The sequence below is a fragment of the Microcebus murinus genome, chromosome 2 (assembly GCF_040939455.1).
Source record: "Microcebus murinus isolate Inina chromosome 2, M.murinus_Inina_mat1.0, whole genome shotgun sequence".
NCBI lineage: Eukaryota > Metazoa > Chordata > Mammalia > Primates > Cheirogaleidae > Microcebus > Microcebus murinus.
Genome location: NC_134105.1, coordinates 13,812,820 through 13,833,631, shown reverse-complemented (window position 1 = coordinate 13,833,631; position 20,812 = coordinate 13,812,820). Strand labels below are relative to the sequence as shown.

General features: G+C 56.5%; 1 protein-coding gene across 3 annotated transcripts in view; it reads left to right on the top strand.

The window, feature by feature from the left end:
- Window positions 1-20,812, top strand: part of ECE1 (endothelin converting enzyme 1) — a 107,117-nt gene that overhangs the window by 62,736 nt on the left and 23,569 nt on the right. For all 3 annotated transcript variants that reach the window (XM_012768713.3, XM_012768711.3, XM_012768712.3), the window contains 5 exons: window positions 33-245; window positions 11,462-11,583; window positions 13,609-13,755; window positions 14,796-14,861; window positions 16,239-16,430. In XM_012768713.3, the coding sequence (XP_012624167.1) occupies window positions 33-245; window positions 11,462-11,583; window positions 13,609-13,755; window positions 14,796-14,861; window positions 16,239-16,430 (740 nt within the window). The remainder of the gene's footprint in view (window positions 1-32; window positions 246-11,461; window positions 11,584-13,608; window positions 13,756-14,795; window positions 14,862-16,238; window positions 16,431-20,812) is intronic.

Here is a 20,812-nt window from a genome sequence, read left to right as displayed (position 1 = left end):
CTTCACTGTCTTTCTGTCCTTGATCCCTCCAGGAACCCCCTCGGTGTGCCTGAGCGAGGCCTGTGTCTCAGTGACCAGCTCCATCCTGAGCTCCATGGACCCCACAGTGGACCCCTGCCAGGACTTCTTCAGCTACGCCTGTGGCGGCTGGATCAAGGCCAACCCTGTGCCTGACGGTCACTCACGCTGGGGCACCTTCAGCAACCTCTGGGAACACAACCAAGCCATCATTAAGCACCTCCTCGGTAAGCACCTGGTGGGGAGAGCGATGAATGGGCCGCAGCAGGGAGCTGTCAGCTGGACCATCCCAGCCATGGCCAATTAAAGGAGGAACTTGGCAGAGGGGAAGACCATAGACATTGGAAGAGGTGGAGCTCATTGTATAATCCTCAGTAAGTCACTTATCTCTGAGCCTCAGTTTCTTCATCTGTAAAATGGGTCTAATAAGATCCGAACTGCAGAGTTTTGAGAACTAAAGAGTACATATATAAAGCATTACCGTGGGGGGGGGGGTGGCACATAGTAGGTGCACAAAAACTGACAGCTGTGGTCATTACTCTTGTGGCTTCAAGCTTGGCTTAGTTTTTGACTAGTATTGACTGTCAGTTTTGAAAGTTGTGAGCAAAAGGGGCTGAAGCTGAACACACTGGATCTGAGCTTAAGGTTGTGATCCAATGACAGTTACAACAACTTTCCAGAGTTAGTTATGCAGTGTAGATGGGAGTCTTCCTTGACCTCATGGTGATCAGGCTTGCACGATGAGCTGTCTGGCCAGAGTTCTTCTCTTTGTGCCTTGTTAGGCCTTCGGACCTCTTGTTGACCTCGGCGTTAATGGTTTTACCCCTAGATTAGAATCCCGCATCTGTCTTGTTTACAGCTGTATCTCTGGTTAATGTTCCTTGAATTTCTGTTAGTCCATTGGGTTCCTCCTCCAAGTGAAACCACAACACCCGTGCTGTACCCCAGAGCTCCTGCCCTAATCCACGACCTTGGCCATCTCCCTCTCCTCCTGTCCCGTTCCCCCTTCCTGGGACCTCAGATACTGGGAGAGAGAAATGAAAAGCCAGTCAATTTATCCACCAGTGACAGAACTTAGATTCAACAAATACTTAAGTTTTTAAAAACCCTGAAGATATTCAAAAGTAGGTAAAACAGAAGATGCCCCAAGGGGAACAAATCTCAAAGGGACAGAAATCTTATGTGATAGGAAATGATTCTATTTTGACAAATTATGAATTTAAGGCAACTGTGTCTTTTAGATGAAAGAAGAAAAAAACCAGGTTGAGTCCTTTCATTTCTAGGGAAAATATACCTGCCTGCCTTTCTCCTTGGCCTCCAGCTGCTCCCAGTGGGACCCTTTTTCAGCACCTGGAACAGCAGCGTCCCCCTCTGTCTCTTTGAGGATCACAGCAGGGTGGTGCTCCCAGCCTTGTGCTACCAAAGGCGCTTTTGAAAGGGGATGCAGAGTCCACTTGCTCAAGGCTTCTTGGGCGTGGCTCTGGTTAAAAAAAAAGAAAGAAAGAAAGGGGATGCAGCCTTTCATTTCAGAACTACAGACTTAAAATATGTCTGTAGTTGCACGACTGGACCTCAGGGATGTCCCTTCCCCAGTGCCTAAACAGGCAGCCAGGAGCTGGGCAGGGACTGTCAGCCTGGCAGGGGAATAGTGCACTAGTATGACAAGATGAGCCAGCTCTTCTGCTTTGGAGTCACCAGGACCTGGGTTGACACTCTGCCTCCGCCACTCACTGTGACATTTTCACCCTTCTGGGCTTGTTTTCTCGTCAGTGCGATGGGAGCCACGCCTCCTCTGGCTTGTGAAGATTAAGTGGGAAAATACATTTACGTGCTTTGCCCAAGCCTGGCATGTTGTGGCGGCTGCTATTTGTATGTTACTGTTACTGTTCACTCTTGACCTCTGCACAGCACTTTACAGGCTACGGAGCTCTTCTGTGATGCCATCTCATTTGACCCTGGGGGTGGAAGCTGGGAAGGTATTGCCCACCCTGTTTCATAGATGAGGAAACTGAGGTCCAAAGAGGTCCTCAAGACAGGCTAGTGGGTGGCAGAGCTGGGACTTGCCTGATTCCTGGCCGTGTGCCCTTTCCCCCGTCCCACGCCACTTCCTTCAGGACAAGGGACAGATTCAGCTCCCTTCCCACCTTGTTGGAGAGAGCCTGCCGGAGTGGAGAGGCCTGAGGGCCTGAGAGAGAGGGAGGGACAGCGACGTTTGTTGCGTGTCCATGTGTGCTGTGCGCCGTGCCAGGCTCATAGCCACTGCCTCATTGATCCTCACTACAACCCCAGCACTTAGTAATTGTTGTTCCCATTTTATAGATGAGGAAATTGAGGCTCACAGAAGTTAAGTGACTTTGCCAAGGACACAGCAGCAGTCCAAAGCTGAGAGTTGCTCATGCTCTGGGGGGGAAGGGTTGGAAGAACAGCAGACAAGCCCTCCAACTTCCCAGTTAGTCCCAGAACCGGGCCGTGTGCGTCATGCCCTCAGGTCTTGATCCCACTGCTTCTGGCTCTACTTCTCATCGGGAAGGCCAGGCTGGTCTTATTGGGGTCTGTGCCAAGATTGGGCCCATCCCCCCACCCCACACCCAAGGAGGCAGGGCTCTGGCAGAGTGGCCTCCAGTCCCAGGCTCTGGCTTTGCCTCCACCCGATCCCTGAGGGTCAAGTTGGGGGGGGAGCAGCACTGGGCCAGGCACGGAACAGCCAGAACCTTGTGTTCAGGCCCTGACCCCAGGCCAGGGCCTGGTGGTATCTGGAGGCCAGACTGCAGAGTTTTGAAGTCAAGCAGTCCTGGCTTGCTAGCGCAGCTGCTTGTCACCTGTGTGGCCTTGGACAAGCCAGCTGGCTTCTCTCCACTTAGTTTCATTATCTGTAAAATGGGGTAATGATGCGTCCCAACACACAAGGCCACTGCGAGCCTTGACTCGTGTGGGATGGACCGAGCCTGGCATCTCGTGAGTGCTCAGCAAAGCACGGCTGCCCTGCTCGCTGGTGTCAGGTGTGTTCCCACCCAGACTTCTTGCAGACAAGTTGCAAAGAGGCCACCCGGACTCTCAGGGCCTCAGCTTGTCTCCTGTAAAGTGGGAACTAACTCAGATTAGTAAGGATGCTCTAAGGGTTAACTGAGTGGCCAAAGAACAGAGTCAGTATTGCTGATTTTTCTTTCTTATAGAAGCACTGGTTGTTAGGAAGGAGGTACAGCGCATAGCCACGACATGCTGAGTTTTTTACTTCTATTATTATTTAATTCTCCTTGTAAACCCATGGAGTAGGTGGTATGTGCCCATTTTACATGAGACTCACAGATACAAGGGAAATGTATTTCCTAGGAAATGGTGGAGCTGGGATTCAGACCAGGAGCTGTGGGGCCTGAAAACCCGTGTTCTTTCTCTACCGATGCCACTGAGTCAGGTTCGCCGTGGAGAGGCCCTGAGGCGGTACTGAGCCGGAGGAGGGCGCCGGGAAGTGTGGGTCACCGGCCTCCTTTCCCCGGGGACTGCTTGGCTGCACTTTCCAGGCCAGGAGAGCCAAGCCCTGGCCCGGGCCTGATGACCACAGCAGCTGGGGACACCCCATATCATACTGACCAGGAGCTTCCTCAGGAAGGATGTCCTGGGGTCCCCTCACCCTAAGCTTACCCCTATGAACCAGTCTAAAAATGGCCCCTCACCTGTGGGAATTGGCACCTTCGATTTCGATACCTGGAAAGCCCGGAAGGGACAGGCGGCAGGTGAGTGGGCGACAAAAAACATGCAGGAGTGTGGGCCAGTGCATTCCTGGGCTCCAGGCCAGGCTGGTTTCAGCCTCCCCAAGACAGAGGGGTCAGTTAGCAGGCCTGAGACGGAGACAGGGTGACAGGCACAGAAAAGCAGGGGTACCCGGGCCACTCCAGCCTAGCCAGGGGGTGGGCTTCCCTCTAGGCAGAGTGGGGGGAGGGATGCTCAGAGTGCCAGTGAGGATTGATTGTGTCAGCTCGGCCCGCAGGACAGCTGTTACCATCCACTTGCGGGTGACCGTGGGCAAGCCACGCGTCTGTCCGGCAGGCGAATCCACCCTAGCCTGCCTCCGCAGAGGAAACCAGGCAGATCTGTAGCGGGCGGGCTGAACTAGGCCAGGTGCCACCGTGGCCTGTCCTTGCAGCCCACTGCCTGAGTGGGGGCGTAGCCTCAGCTGCAGGAGACACAGACGGCTTCCACCACGCTCTGCACGGGCTGTCCTTGTAGGTTTGGGGCAGACGGCAGTGTGGCCTCACTTTGTCAGGGAAAGGAAACAGCCAGGCCCCTCTTCCCTTAGACTTGGCCTTGCCTAACGGCTCTGCTTTTTAGCTCTAATGATTCCACCAGCCAGAGTACCTACCCCACCCCTACAAACCCTTCAAGACTTTTCTCAAACCTGCCTCCGCCATTATGTGTTCCATGGCTACCAGAGGGCCGCTTGGGGCTTGCGCGGCGGGAGCCACGCCTCCTCTGGCTTGTGAAAATTAAGTGGGAAAATACGTTTACGTGCTTTGCCCAGGCCTGGCATGTTGTGGCGGCCGCTATTTGTACGTTACTGTTACTGTTCACCCTTGACCTCTGCACAGCACTTTACAGGCTCCGGAGCTCTTCTGTGATGCCATCTCATTTGACCCTGGGGGTGGAAGCTGGGAAGGTATTGTCCACCCTGTTTCATAGATGAGGAAACTGAGGTCCAGAGAGGTCCTCAAGACAGGCTAGTGGGTGGCAGAGCTGGGACTTGCCTGATTCCTGGCCGTGTGCCCTTTCCCCCGTCCCACGCCACTTCCTTCAGGACAAGGGACAGATTCAGCTCCCTTCCCACCTTGTTGGAGAGAGCCTGCCGGAGTGGAGAGGCCTGAGGGCCTGAGAGAGAGGGAGGCACAGCGACGTTTGTTGCGTGTCCACGTGTGCTGTGCACCGTGCCAGGCTCATAGCCACTGCCTCATTGATCCTCACTACAACCCCAGCACTTAGCAATTGTTGTTCCCATTTTATAGATGAGGAAACTGAGGCTCACAGAAGTTAAGTGACTTTGCCAAGGACACAGCAGCAGTCCAAAGCTGAGAGTTGCTCATGCTGGGGGGGGGGAGAGGAACAGCAGACAAGCCCTCCAACTTCCCAGTTAGTCCCAAAACCGGGCCGTGTGCATCATGCCCTCAGGTCTTGATGCCACTGCTCCTGGTGCAGCTTCTCATCCGGAGGACCTTGGGGTTTGTGCCAAGATTAGGCCCATCCCTCCACCCCACGCCCAGGGAGGCAGGGCTCGTGCAGAGTGGCCTCTAGTCCCAGACTCTGGCTTTACCTCCACCTGATCCCTGAGGTCAAGTTGTGGGCTGGGAGTGGCACTGGGCCAGGCACGGAACAGCCAGAACCTTGTGTGCGCCTATTGTGTTTACTATATTTTATGCCATGAGATGAATGCGCACAAAAAAATTAATGCATGCTTGGTGTGACAATTTAAGCAATACAGATTTCCTAAAGTAAGAGTCAGCAGTCTGCCTTCCTTCTACCCCCAGTACCAGCCACCCTGAGAAATACAGAATATCCCAATGGCATTAAACGTGTCCATGTCAGTGGTTTGGCAGTTAATCATGTCACCCTGTACCATCTCTCATAGTTTTATTTTGCTATGTTTTTCCAATATTTACCATCCAATTTAGCTTCATCTTCCTGTGCATATCGGAAGGGAGCCGTCTGTGGATAGGATCTGCATTGCAAACGCTTCCTGTCCAGCCTAGTGTCTGCAGACACTAGGGCACTGCTTGCGTGTTTGGAGAATGGTTAAATGGATTGATTGATTTTCTTTGTTTGTGCTGCTGTAACAAACTGGATAATTTATAAAGAATAGAAATTTATTTCTCACTGTTCTAGAGGCTGGGAAGTCCAAGACCAGGCTTGATGGTGAGGGCTGCTGTCTGGTTCTGAGATGCCACCTTGTTGCTGCATTGTCCAGAGGGGACAAACACTGTGCCCTCACATGGTGGAAGGGGTGGCAAGGGTGAATTCACTCCCTCAGGCCCTTTTATGAGGCACTAATCCATTCACGGGGTGGAGCCCTCATAGTCTAATCACTTCCTAAAGGTCCCACCTCTTGATGCTGTTGCACTGAGGACTAAGTTTCAACACGAATTTTGGAGGGGACATAAACATTCGAGCCACAGCATTGATTCGTTGATGCGAGGATGGAAGGGGGTGTCCAGGGCTGCAGAGGGGCTGCTGGACTGCTTCAGATCCACTTGTGGTTTGCTAAGCCAACCTGCCGGAAAGGACAGGGAAGCGGAAAGAGCTTAGGCTCCAGTCCTGGCCTTCGCCACCTTACTTATGTGACCTTGGAAGGTGACCCGGCCTCTTGTGTGTAAATTGGGTGTGATACTAACAATAGCCACTGTGGCCGTTGTTATGACAAGAGGCGCACACGGCCACGCCCACATGCAGAGGAGCAGTTCACTTTCTCAGGGAGGCCTGAGTGCCCGGGTTCAAACTCCAGCACGGTGCGTGTTAGCTCTGCCTTTGTAGGCCGCTTCCTTCACTTCCCTGGGCTGGTGAGGGGGGCTCATTTTCCTTCTCTCTGAATGGGGCGATAACTTCCACCCAGGGGATCCGTGCGGGGTGAGATCACGGCCCAGGGCCGGGCCTGGTGTGCAGCGGCACCGGAGAGTGGCGGTGGTGTTGCCCTTGTTTCTGTTCGTCAGAACGAGGCGCCGTCTTTATCAGCTTTCCCCTTTCCCCCCCAACAGGATGGGGCTCCAGAGGCCTGCGACTGCCTGAACTGAGTCTGGCTTTATCTAAAACAAACACTGGTCCTGCCCTGCAGTGGAGTCAGGGCCCCGCATGCCCCTGGCGGGGCTGTCCCGCCGCCGCACCATCCCCAGACCCCCACCCCGAAGCCCTCCCCAGGAGAGACGTGGGCGAGGGTGTTCCCATAAAAACGCCCAGAGGAAGATGCAGGCCGATTCAGTGGTGTGCAGGCTTTCCTCTCCTCGAGGGGTTGGGGAAGTGACTAAGGAAGTTTCGGGAATTTGGAGTCTGTGGAAGGAAGTACCCAGGCATTTTGGAGCCCTGTTGTCCGGCCCTAGGCTGCCAAACGATTTCCGTACCACTGAGGCCCTGGAAGTGCCACCATCTCCAAAACACGTCCCCAGCTCAGTCCCGGGAGCCACCTGTTAGCTGCGGGCTCACTGTTCGCCTCCAGGGCATTATCTGCCGGGCAGTAAACGTGGCAGGGGTGGCTCAGAGGAGACCCAGCTTCTCCTGTCCAGAGAAAGGTCTGTGCCTGATCTGGCTCTGAAACCAAGCGTCGCCCCTCGGGCCGAAGCGGCGTCTTTCTCTGCGGAGCTCCCGGAACCCTTTGCCTGCGCAGTCACCGCTCACCAGTCATGGCTCGTGCGCCAAGCCTGTGCCAGGCGCTGGGGTGGCGTATGGAGCAAGACCTTCTCTTCTTGTGTGACCGACATTCCAGCAGGGAAGCAGACAATAAGCAAATAAATGAGTCCATAAATGATGATTGTGAGGAGTAAGGGCTCCGAAAAAGATCCGGTAAGGTGTGGAGCCAGAGAGGGAAAGAGGCTGCCACAGCCGCAGCCGTCAGGAAGGCGGCTCTGAGCAGGGACGTCCGAGTGGACACTTGAAGAAAGGAGAGAGCAGCCCACCCGGCTCTGCGGGGAAGAGTGTGCCCGGCAGGAGGAGCAGTGAGCGCCGTGGCCCTGGGGCAGGGCCTGGGGACCGGCAGGAGGGGACAGGCCCAGTCAGTGTTTCTCATGCTGTATTCACTGTCACCCCTCCATGGAATTTTAACGCACGGGTACCCTCCCTGTCTGTCTGTGGGTACATTTCCTCTGTGTACACAGAGTGAAAAGAGCAGTGCGTTTCGCCCCCCGAGACCAGATTCCCGGGTATTGCCCCCGTGAGAACGTGTGACGCAGGCCCCGCAGGCAGTTCGGGGGGACTGGCACACCAGCGCCGGTTTGGGCTAACAGCAGTTCGAGGCAACATCTCTACGAACTCCCCAGGCCAGGGCTCCTCTTGGATGTCTAACAGAGATTTCAAACTTAAAATGTCTGAAACGGAGCTTTGGACAGAAGCCGTCTGCACTTGCTCTGCTCCCCAAACCCGCCCTCGTCCCCAGGCTTCCACGTCCGGGTCACAGCGACTGCTGGCTCAGGCCCCGTCCTCAGCTGCCCTTTCTCGCACGTTCCACGCACCTCTCGCCCCCTTCTCTGCTGCCACCCTGGACAAGCCACGCCTGTGCTCACTTCCTTCGTGCAGCGGCCTCCCCGCCTGCTGTCTGGCTGGGGCTCTCGGTGGTGGCTGTCCCCGAGTGAGGAAGGAACGGAGGAGGCGGGAGGCTGTGCTGGGGCCATCCCACGGGCTCTGGGAACCGGAGGGTGGCAGAGGAACCTCACTGTCTGCCAGGGCTCCTGCCTGGGAGCCTTGGCAGTGGGAATCCAGGCAGCTCGGGGGTCGGGGGGCAGCTCGGGGGTCGGGGGGCAGCTCGGGGGTCGGGGGACAGGGGTCACTTGTCACGTTGTCTCTCCGAGCACATCTCAGTCAGGCACCGGCCGCCTCTCCCTCCCAACCCCAGATGCGGTGTCCTTCCTCATCAAAACCAGACCCTGGGCCCTGTTCTTTCAGCACATGTCGTCGCTGAGGGCCTACTGTGTGCCTGTCCGGGGCTGGTCCTGGGGGTACAGCGACGCCTGAGATGTGGAATGGGGGGAAGCGGCCCCCACACAGCCCCACCTCCATTACGAGTTGAGCTCCCCCTTCACCCTGAAGCTCAGACAAGGCGTCCTTGGGGCTTCCTCCTCTCCCCGGGCCTTGTCCCGCCGCCCTCTCAAGGCCTCCTGGACGTTGCCCTCACAGCGCCCACCCAGCTGAGACCATGCCCTCCGGATGTGGGTTGCCGTCTCTCTCACCCGCCACGCTGCTAGCCTCGCGGACAGGCCCTCGTCCATATTGGCCGCCATGTCCTCTGTGCCCAGCCCAGCTGCTGCCAGGCCAGAGGCCCTCGGTCAACAGCCGTGGGAGAACCAGTGAGCACGGCACCCAGGCTGTGTGAATGTGGGGGGCGGCCTCTCAGGGAAGGAGAGGGGCAGCTGTGATGGAAGGACTGTCTCCCTACCCTGGTGATAATTCGGAGCTGTGCACAGGTGTCAGGAAAGAGGGGCCAGGCAGCCTTGGACCTCGGAACTCGCTGTAATTAGCACAGCCAGTCTGTTCCTGGGAGCCTTTCTTTGGGCCTTTTATCTTGATGGCCTTGGGTTGCTGGGGCAGGGAGACGCCAGGCCCGCTCAGGGGCCAGAGTGTGCAGAGCACCTCCTCCACCACGGCCCTGGCCTTTCAGGGTCATGGCCGGAGCCAGATGTGGACAGTGAGATGCTGTGTCCGGGGCCTGGGAGCAATGACGACTCTCTCGCTTTCCTTTTCAAGAGCTGAGCTGCTGGAAGCGTTGCCATAGAGACGAGGCCCCTGGGACTCCCCCTTCACTGTCCCCGATACTCTGCTTCCTGCGTCTGAGGTCTGAGGAGTCGTAACCAGCCCAGCTGCCCCCAGTTCCTCCCTCCCCTCTGGGAGGCCTCTGCTCACGGCTCCCCTGGGACTTGGGGCCACGCAGGTGTTTCTAACACTTGCAGCGCAATAGCCCAGGGCTCCAGGGCTCTGTACCCTCTGTAGCCCCTCTCGTCCAGGCCCCATGACCCTGGCTCTCACTCTAGGGGTTCGCTTGTCTCTGTAGCTGCCTTTGAACTTGCCCCAGGCTGGTCCCATCCCACTTTCAGGGCTGTCACCTGACTTCAGCAAAAACGGGACTTGGTGCTCTCCGACCAGAAAAAACCATGGTGCTAATATGAGAAAGAATTGGCAGACAGGGAGCTCTCTGGGGCGAGGGCGGGAAAACAGATAGAAGACTGGTCAGGAAAAGACTCGTGCCCTCTGCGCCAAGTGACTATGCCAGCCGGGGCTCTGCTCTCCAGGCAGCATGCCCTGTGTGTCCTCGCTTGTCCCCACACTGCCCTCCTCCCTGACCCAGCGCCCTTTCTCATTTCTACCTGGTGGGCCACTTCTGAAATGTTTGAGAACCAGCTTGTGTGGAAGGAGCACCCTCTGAGGATCCTCTTCCTCTCCGCACCCCACAACGGGAGTTGCTTTTCTCTGCATTCTGTGGCTATTTGCATTGTTCAGAGCACTTTTGTGTCTCGTGGTCATTTTTTTTGCACATCTGTGTCCACTACTGTAGACCGTGAGCTCCCTGGCGGAGGGAGCGGTCCTATTTGTGTCTGTGAAACCTAATGCCACACACCACGCTTGGCACTCAGCAGGTGCTCAGAGCGTCCAGGCCTCAGGAATGAACATCTTAGGGTGTTCATAGAAAAGATGGCCTCAGAGAGTCCTTGAAGGGTGGGTAGGGTTTTAACAGGGTCCCATGCAGAAGCTCCCTGGGGACAAGGGTGTTTTCTTCTGTGTCCCGGAGCTCGCACAGTGCCTGCGACAGAATGAGCAGCTAGTATCTGTCCAGTGGGCGAATGGTTAAAGTTCTGCTAGAAGAGTCTTCCTGGAGGAGGTGGGGTTTGGGGAATCTTTGAAGGAAGCACAAGAAGGGGCCTCAGGGTCTAGAGAAATGAACAGGAATAAGGAAAAGTGGCCAAAGCAGTGAGGGATTCCCCAGGGAGGGAGCGGGTGGGACAGACGGAGTTGAGGGCACTGGAGACTCCAGGAAGGTGTGGGCTCTGAGAGGAAGGCGCGGGCACAGGAGCCCGGCACCTTTACCAGGTGCAGATGGGAGCCTCCCATGTCAGCGCACCCCCAGGGGCACTGCCTTCTGCAGGTGGCACCTGGACCTGGGCACTGAGGTGAGGCAGAAGGGGAACAGAGCCTCCTGGTGTCCGGGGCAAGGTGTGAGAAGCCACGGCGGGTGGAGATGCCGCTCACAGGGGTTGGCAGTGGCAATGGAACATGGCCCTTTGAGTCGACCGTGAGTCTAGAGAGTGTGCCCAGCCTCTCCGAGGAGGAATGGGAAAGTAAATTCATAATGAATGAGGCCTTTCAAGCTTCTAGCCCATTCCAGTTTCTTCTTTAGCGCAAGAAAGGTCACCTGGGATCCGAAAACCAAGACAGGCCCCGTCCCACGCACGAGGCAGGGGTATCCGTGTCATGTGTTGGCCAGCGGGGCAGGAGACTGCAGCTGGTGGGTCTGTGGACCCCGTCAGCAGAGGGGCGGAAACCTGGTACACCTGACGCCGTCAGCACAAGTCCAGGAGCACCCACAGTTTGCCAGCTCTGCCCAGGCACTCACACCCGTCATGACCGAGTTCCTCCCGCTGCTGCCCTGAAGGTGTCAGAGCTCTGTTTTACAGCTGAGATCACCGAGGCGCACAGAAGAAGCACTAGCCCAGGGACCCCCGGTGAGCAAGTGGGGGCACATTGCAAACTCTGCTGTCTGTCTTTCCAGAAAACGCCACAGCCAGCGCGAGCGAGGCGGAGCGCAAGGCGCAGGTGTACTACCGTGCGTGCATGAACGAGACCAGGATCGAGGAGCTCAGGGCCAAGCCCCTGATGGAGCTGATTGAGAAGGTGGGTCCCTCGGGCAGACCTCCCCAGCCTCCTCCTGCCCCCGCCACCTGCCTGCCCCTCCGGCTTCAGGCCCAGCTCTCGGGAACTGCCAGGGCCCAGCTACCTCACACCTCCAGCCTCGTACTCACACCTTCAGCCTCCTACTCACACCTCCAGCCTCCTACTCACACCTCCAGCCTCCTGCTCACACCTCCAGCCTCCTGCTCACACCTCCAGCCTCCTGCTCACACCTCCAGCCTCCTGCTCACACCTCCAGCCTCCTACTCACACCTCCAGCCTCCTACTCACACCTCCAGCCTCCTGCTCACACCTCCAGCCTCCTGCTCACACCTCCAGCCTCCTGCTCACACCTCCAGCCTCCTACTCACACCTCCAGCCTCCTACTCACACCTCCAGCCTCCTACTCACACCTCCAGCCTGCTACTCACACCTCCAGCCTCCTACTCACACCTCCAGCCTCCTACTCACACCTCCAGCCTGCTACTCACACCTCCAGCCTCCTACTCACACCTCCAGCCTCCTACTCACACCTCCAGCCTGCTACTCACACCTCCAGCCTCCTACTCACACCTCCAGCCTCCTGCTCACACCTCCAGCCTCCTACTCACACCTCCAGCCTGTTACTCATACCTCCAACCTCCTACTCACACCTCCAGCCTCCTACTCACACCTCCAGCCTCCTACTCACACCACACCCAGCTGGACAGCGGTGTCTGCGTATGTTGGGGCTGCCTGAGTGTGTGTGTGTGTGTGTGTGTGTGTTGCATGTCTCCGCGTGGGACTGTACGTGTATTTGCCTGAGGGTGTGTGTATGTTTGTGTGTGTGTGTGTGTTGCATGTCTCTGCATGGGACTGTACGTGTATTTGCCTGAGGGTGTGTGTGTGTGTGTGTGTGTGTGTGTGTGTGTGTGTTGCATGTCTCCGCGTGGGACTGTACGTGTATTTGCCTGAGGGTGTGTGTGTGTGTGTGTGTGTGTGTTGCATGTCTCCGCGTGGGACTGTACGTGTATTTGCCTGAGGGTGTGTGTATGTTTGTGTGTGTGTGTGTGTGTGTGTTGCATGTCTCCGCGTGGGACTGTACGTGTATTTGCCTGAGGGTGTGTGTGTGTGTGTGTGTGTGTGTTGCATGTCTCCGCGTGGGACTGTACGTGTATTTGCCTGAGGGTGTGTGTCAGCATCTGTTGTGGATGTCTGTCAGCTGTACGTGTGTCTCCGTGCATCCGTGTGTGGGACAGGGGCCATGTTTACCGAGAAAGTGTTCCTCCACGTTGCTGCTGCTTCGTCCTCAGAGGCTATGCTCCTGTGTGGGGAGCGCGGTGTGTTCCGGAAAGAGCAACAGACTCTTGGACCAGAGCCAGAGCCCTCCCTGTGAGGACAGCCTTGTTGACCCAGTCCACCCCTACCCTGAGCAGAAGGAATCTTTCTGCCTGGGCCCCTCCCGGTTGGCCCTGAGCAAACTCTGAGGGCGCTGGCCAGGCCACTGGTGCGGGCGGAAGGTGGCCGTGGCTGGTTTCTGGCTGCCCTGTGCTCCCTGGAGGGCCTGCTCCTGGCCCGGCTCCGGGAAAGTGTCACGGCAGGGTCGGTGGCTGTGGGCACTGGGGACTGCACCGGTCCCTCCTCTCTGGACAGGCCCCGAGTACCAGCATGTGCTAAGCCAGGGAAGATGAAGGAGATTAAAAAAAGAAAAATCCCAACTTTGAGAGAGACGAAAGCAGACTGTAGCTTATCAACCTTTTTAAACATACGGGGCCTTTTTCCCCCCACAGGCACAATTGAATTTGTGTTTTGTAGGAATCACATTCACGTGGTTCAACATCCAGAAAGTAAGCAGTGTACAGGGAAAAGCCTCCTTCCCAGTCCTCCCAGCCACCCAGGGGCAGCCGCCACGTGGTCCCTGCCTCACTTGTCTAGGATGAGTCTGCCGCACCTGTGGGTCTCCAGCCCCGGGTCAGAACCCTCCATGCAGAACCCGCATCCTGGTCTCCCTGCAACCTCGTCACCTCCCCGCCCTCTCCCTCCCCACAGCTCGGGGGCTGGAACATCACAGGTCCCTGGGCCAAGGACAACTTCCAGGACACCCTGCAGGTGGTCACCGCCCACTACCGCACCTCGCCCTTCTTCTCTGTGTACGTCAGTGCTGACTCCAAGAACTCCAACAGCAACGTGATCCAGGTGAGCTGGCCGGAAGCGGAGGAGGAGGAAAGGGCATGACCCCTTCCTGTTTTGATTTTGGCAAGCGCAGGGGTGGCGGAGAGTTGCCCCAGGTGGGCGGCAGGCTTCTGGTTTCTGAGCCCGGATTATTCCTGGAGGCCCCCATTGGTGACATCTTTGTAGGCAAGAGACTAAGGAAGGATAGGGTGACCTCCACAAGCAGGTAGAGACCGCACCACAGGTGAACCTTTGTGTCACTGTGGGCCCCAAGAGTGATGTCAACTCCTAGGCACAACTGAAGCACCTCCGCGTCCCCCCACCTCAGCGTCTGTGCTTGGAATGGTGTTGAGTCACCTCTCCCTGTCGGAGCCTGCCCCACACTGAGGATGGCACGCCCGGGGGAGCCCCAGCGCTGGTCTGCCCCCGCCTCAGGTGCAGACGTGAGAAACCCGGCCTGGGGCCATAGAGGCTGAGCTCCCGCCTGTCTCTGCCTTCCACTCACTGTGTGTCCTTGAACAAGTGCCTCAACCTCTCTGAGCTGCAGTTTCCTTATCCATCAAATGAACTGAAATAACACCTACGCTGGGTGTGTCGAGGTGTGGCCGTAGGCTCCGGTAGCAGCCATCAGGGAAGTGCCCTCCCCTGCCCGCACTCAGCGGCCCCCACCGGCACTGTATTCTGGAATCCTCCCAGCTCTGAAGGGCAGGTGTTCTTTCTTGCTTTCCTGATGAGAATCCTGAGGATCAGAAAGACTAAGTAACTTGACCAAGGCGCACGGCTTGCGAGTGGCTCGTGACCACTTGGGACGTGTTGGGAAGCAGCGGCGCTTTGCCGAGACCAGGAGGTGTTTAGAGAGGAGGCGGCTGTGCCCAGCCCTTTTCAAATGGGCAGGAAGGCGTCCTCCCTTCCTGGGGGGCCATCAGGTACTTCAGCTCGAGCTCCTGCCGGGATGTGAGCTGCTCCTCTGATGCCACGTGCCGGCGGTCCCCGGGGCAGGCGGAGGCCATGCAGGGCACACGCACATGCCACAGGCGCTTCCGTCTCTCCTCCCCTCTCTCCAGGTGGACCAGTCTGGCCTGGGCCTGCCCTCAAGAGACTATTACCTGAACAAAACTGAAAACGAGAAGGTGAGTGTGCCCCTTCAAAAACATGGCCCTGTCCCCAGCCCACCCCCCGAGATGTGTGTGCCCCCTTGGTGTCTACCCCCAGCGTTCCCGTGCAGGCCAATAGAGCCAGGGCAGCCCAGAGGTGTCACTTACCTGACGGGTGACAGGCAGTCCCTGGCAGGGGAGGGATGCCCCTAAGCTGGCTGTGTCACATTCAGGCATCATGGACACCAGGGGCAGGGGGCAAATACCATTCGTCCCCATTCTAGAGAGAGGCAGTGGTCACAGCCACCACCGTTTGTGGGTGCCAGGACTTTTATGTACATCACCTCTAACCCTCCCTGTCACCCTGCAGATTCTGAACTTCTCTTCACCTCATCTGTCAAATGGGCATTAATCTTACCCTGCCTTTTACAGAGCAGGGCGTAAGGCTCAGAGACGCTGAGTGCCCTGCCCAAGGTCACAGGGCCAGTAAGTGGTGAGGCTGAGATTCTCATCCACGGCCACGTGCTGCAAAGCCGTGCCTTTCCCTCCCCTGCCTGCCTCTACCACGTCCTGGGGAGAGCTGGCCAGGGACGAGTCATCTGCCCGTTCCTTCCTCCACCTGCTTGTACTGAGCAAGCGCCACTGAGTGCCTGGTGCTGGGCGGTGGCAGGGAACCATTAGGTCCCCATCCTACGGGGCTTAAGGGCCAGTAGGGGACGCAGACGTTACTTAACGAGCCACCCAACTAGATGCATAATGACAAATCGTGGTAAGGGAAGGGTGAGCTGTGAAAGGCTACCGGGGGACCTAATTCAGATCTGGGAACACCGGGGCGGAGGGCGGTTTAGAAGGGTTTATTCCTGGCCGGGCGCGGTGGCTCACGCCTGTAACCCTAGCACTCTGGGAGGCCGAGGCGGGAGGATCACTCAAAGTCAGGAGTTCGAAACCAGACTAAGCAAGAACGAGACCCCATCTCTACTAAAAAATAGAAAGAAATGAATTGGCCAACTAAAATTATATAGAAGAAATTAGCCGGGCATGGTGGCGCATGCCTGTAGTCCCAGCTACTCCGGAGGCTGAGGCAGGAGGATCGCTTGAGCCCAGGAGTCTGAGGTTGCTGTGAGCTAGGCTGACACCACGGCACCCTAGCCCAGGCAACAAAGTGAGACTCTGTCTCAAAAAAAGGAAAGGTGTATTCCAACAATAGAAAACACCTGGGAGCCTGGGGACCGAGAGAAGCCTTCGGGCTTTCTCCCGAGGGCTGGCCGTGGGGAAACAGCGAACAGACACAGGGTTAAAGTCATCCGCTGTGTTTCCCACGACTCCCTGCGTTGGTCTCAGCCGCCCCGCCCCGCCCTGGTCCAGTGGGCGGCGGGTGGCGCCACTGACAGTTTGGGGGTGCTGGGCCCACAGGTGCTGACTGGCTACCTGAACTACATGGTGCAGCTGGGCAAGCTGCTGGGCGGAGGGGACGAGGACGCCATCCGGCCCCAGATGCAGCAGATCCTGGACTTCGAGACGGCGCTGGCCAACATCACCATCCCCCAGGAGAAGCGCCGCGACGAGGAGCTCATCTACCACAAAGTGACGGCCGCTGAGCTGCAGGTAACCTGGCGCCACCACTGCGGGGGCCGGGCGGCTGCCGGGCTTCAGACGGGGCACCAGGCTGGGGTTGCTTGTGGCCACATGCTTCCTCCAGTCCTGGAACAACCCTGTGTGGGAGGGAGGGTTGCTGTCCCCAGTTCACAGAGGGAAGAACTGAGGCTCAGAGAGGTCAAGTAACCTGCTGGAGGCCAACACTGGTGAGTGACTCCAAAGTGGACTCTTGGGTGCTGCCTCTCTGTCACGGCGTTTCCCCGAAGCCCCGTGGGCATGACAGCAGCAGCTCACGTCGATAGGACACGTCCGCTCTCCCCAGCCACCGAGCCTGTTTACAGTAAGCACTTAATAAATGTCAGGTGTGGGTTCTGCGTCACCTCCCCCTTTGCTGAGCCAGGAGGTTAAGTGACATATTCAAGGCCTGGAGGCCCCCGCGTGGCAGAGGAGCTGGCTTGGGCCTCAGGGTCGGCTCACTGGAGCTCTGCTCTTGGCCACATCCCCTGGTGACATCCTGGCTGAGGTATAACAGGGAGTCACACCTGCAATGCTCTCTGGAACTGGGGTGACCCATCAGAGAAGGTGATGTCCCCTCTGTGGGTCAGCCTCTGCTACCGGCTGCCCCCCGATGGCCGCTGGGCCTGGAGCCGATTGCCTGCCGATCCCTTCTTCCCAGTGCTGTCCAGCCTTGTCCCGGGTGCCAGGGGTCACGGGGGAATCCACAGAGCGGCCTCGGTGGAGCTTCCTGTGTCTCACCATCACCCAGGAGCGCTTGGCTAGACCTTGCTCCTCCCCTCGGGCAGGTGTCACTCGTGTGCTGGGCTCACCAAGGCGTCTTCTCCTTCCCTGCCTTCAGACTCGCGGAGTCTGCTCATCCACTCCTTTTTTTGGGGGGGTAGGGGACAGAGTCTTGCTCTGCAGCCCCAGGTAGAGTGCAGTGGTGTCATCATAGCTCATTGCAACCTCCAACTCCTGGGCTCGAGCAATCCTCCTGCCTCAGCCTCCTGAATAGCTGAGATTACAGGCATGTGCCACCATGCCTGGCTAATTTTTCCATTTTTAGTAGAGACGGGGGTCTCGCTCTTGCTCAGGCTGGTCTCGAACTCCTGAGCTCAAGTGATCCTCCCACCTCGGCCTCCCAGAGTGTTGGGATTATAGGCGTGAGCCACTGCACCCGGCCTGTCCTTTCAGGAAAAACACTAGGTGCCTACCCTTCTTTCCTCCTGATTCTTCCATCTGGGAGGTGTGTATGGAGCCACCCTGGGGCCTCGTTCTTGATGTGCTTCCAGGCCAGTGGGGGACACCAGCTAGGAAATAGCGCTGTCTCACTGCTAAGAGCCTTGGGCAGAGCAGCAGGCCCTGGGAGCCGGGGTTGGGGAGAAGTACAAAGAGAGTCTAAGGACAGGTGAGCACCAGCCAGGTCCTGGGCGGAGGAGCGGCCTGTGTGAGGTGCCGAGGGGGCCGTGTTGGAGGTGAGCAGTGGTGTCGGGCACCATCCGTCACTGTTTTTCTGCTCGGAGGCCAGGAGGTCTGGGGAGATGCCGTTTATATAGCGTTACTTTGTTTGCTCCAGCTGCCCAGTTCCCAGCCTGAGAGGGGCCCAGCAGTGCCTCGGCCCCCCACAGGGGCCATGATGCCAACTGTCTATGCCAGTGGTGGCAGAGAAGGCACGGGAGCCCTGAGCACATGAGCCCAGCGTGGCTGCCGGGCCCTCCCCCCCCACGCCTCTTGTCACCATTGCTTTTGTTCCCTTCTGCCAGCAAGGAAGGGAGGCCTTTCCTCCCTCCCGGCTGCACAGCTGCCAAGCCGGGAAGAGTTCAGCAGGAGCAGGAGTCGAGCTGGATGGGCCCTGGGCTTAGAGTCAGAAGGCGGCCCCAGCCAGCTGCCCAGGAGCTGCTCGGCCATGGGCACGTTACATAACCCACCCCAGGGAGCCTTGGTTTCCTCTTTGTAAAATGGGCTTTGCTAGTTCACTCACACCTGCCATGTGGCAGAACACAGGGACAAATGAGATGCAGCCCCCTGCCCTCATAAGGGACAGTGCTTCTTTAAGCCACAGAGTCCTTTGGGAACAGGTTTTAAACTATGGACTTTCTCCCAGAAAAAAAATGGGCATATGTGCATATATTAACAAAAAAATTATGTCTAACATTTAAAGAAGTCCTGGACCCACTGAAGCCTGGTGTCCTGGGTAAGAGTCTGTGCCTGGCTTACCCACTGGGTTGAAGGAGGGTAAGTTGAGGCAAAGGATGAGGTTTCATTCTGTAAGCTGACATGCACAATACAAGTGTAACCTATTATTATTATTCCTTTGTTGTTGGCAATGTCACCCAGGTCCCCAGCACTAAACTAGTTTGATTTATTCCACCCTGGGACAGAGAATGTCTCGTTCCCTGGTATCTGGAAATTTGGGGTTTTTTCCCCGTCCTCCAAATGACTCAGGGAGCAGGTGCTCCAGGCTTCCCGGTGTGGTTCCAGGCTAGCCCTGCTGGTGTATAGAATGGTTCCGGGCTAAGCCCCAGCAGAGTCTGAATGCAGAGCCATGAGTCAGACATCCTTCTGTTGCTGCTCTGGGGGCCTGAGGGCCTTCCTGTTCCTTGCCGGAACCCCCACCAAAGGCTGTCTGGGACTGAGCCCCAGCCTGTGCCCTCTCTCTCTCTAGCAGAGACAAAGCCCAGAAGCATCCTTCCCTTCTGTCCTCTTTTCAAGCCTACTTGTGTTGGCTGGTTTGTGACCAGCAGTGCTCCTTGGCTTCGGGTGTGGAAAATGGAGCTCATCAGTGTGCCCCAGAGGGTTTGAGTCACAAGTGGAATGTCCTAGTCCATTAAAACAGCCGTCTCCATGGAGCTGGATCTAGGCACATGTGTTTAAAAGTTAGGCGTTTGCTAAAGCAACAGAGATTGAAAATATAAAAGTCTTGGTGTTCGACACACATCTCCTTATCTCAGAGTTGTGAGAATTTCCCTGCGCACAGCACCTGCTCTCCCTAAGGGACAGGGTTCTCTCACCATCCGATATCTGTACCGGTCGCCTGCAGTGTATGAAGCTCTTGTTCATCCTGTAAACAATGACATTTTGTAAACTTGTTGATTTTCCTGGGGTCTTTACTTGCAGGTCATGCAAGCCAGGTGGCTCAAATTGTGGATTCCTATTTGAAGATCTCACGAGCACACCTCCAAATTTTGTAGCCACAGAAATGTTAGAGATTAGCCCCAGAGAGTACCTGCCCGAGGGTCTCCTGCCGGGAGAGGGCAGAGAGGACAAGCGAGGGAGAAAGGAAGCTCGGGGTCATGGAGCAGCGGGTCCCAGGGGAGCAGAGCAGTCATCTCTGGGAGGGCAGATTGTTGGCCCCAGTTTAGAGAAAGGATAGAAAATGGCTTGAGGTCCCAAAGCTCATTCCTGCTGGGGACTTTGATCCAGGTCTGCTCACTCCCAGCCTAGGGCTCTTACACATCTGGGATGTGTAAGAGTCCGCCGTTTCCCGAGTCCACTGTGTGCCTGTCTTCCCAACTCTGCAGGTAGTTCACAGTCATCCTGGTGAAAAAATTTACCCATCGACTGGGAGGTGGTTGTTCACTGTTTACCAGCACACCTCTGCCTTCGGGGCCTGCCTTCCTCACAGCCTCTCATGTCCTGTGAGGTCCCTTGTTCCTCAATAGCTGAGCTGCCCTTGTAAACCCAGAGAGACGAGTGAACCTGGGTTTTAGACCTGCACCGTCACTAGTTAATTGTGTGACCTCAGGAAAGTCACCTTACCTCATCTGCAAATTCATTGTGTTAAATGGGGAGCTTCATGGCCGTCTCTCTCTCCCTGGGGAGGTCACAGTATTTACCAACAGGTTATAGATTGATCTTACATTATAGGTTGATTTTACATCATTGATTGATTTTCCCATATGAAGGCCATTCACAAGGCTTCTCTCGCTTCCTTTAACTGTCTTGCATTTTGCCCTTTTTCAGTGGGACAGAGAACAGAATTTGGAATTGAATAAGCCCAGGGCCACTCTTGGGAGACCTTGAGCAACGATTGCAGCAGCCAGCATTGATGGATTGCTTGCTAAATGCTAGATACACCCATCGAAGTGATTGACACGTACGGGCACTGTTGCTATAGCACAGAATATGTAATCCTGAAAAACCTTGCATTTTGTAAAATTGCACACTAAAAATAACAGGACATCTGAGAAAAATAGGACAAGAGCAAACATTCAGAAGTTATGCAACTTGCTTGAGAACATTATGCCAAGTGCAATAAGCCAGGCACAAAAGGACAAATACTGAATGATTCCACTCACATGAGGTACCTGGAATAGCCAAATTCGTAGAAACAGAAAGTGGAAATGGTTTCCAGGGGCAGGGTGGGAGGCCATGGCAATTTATTGTTTAACAGG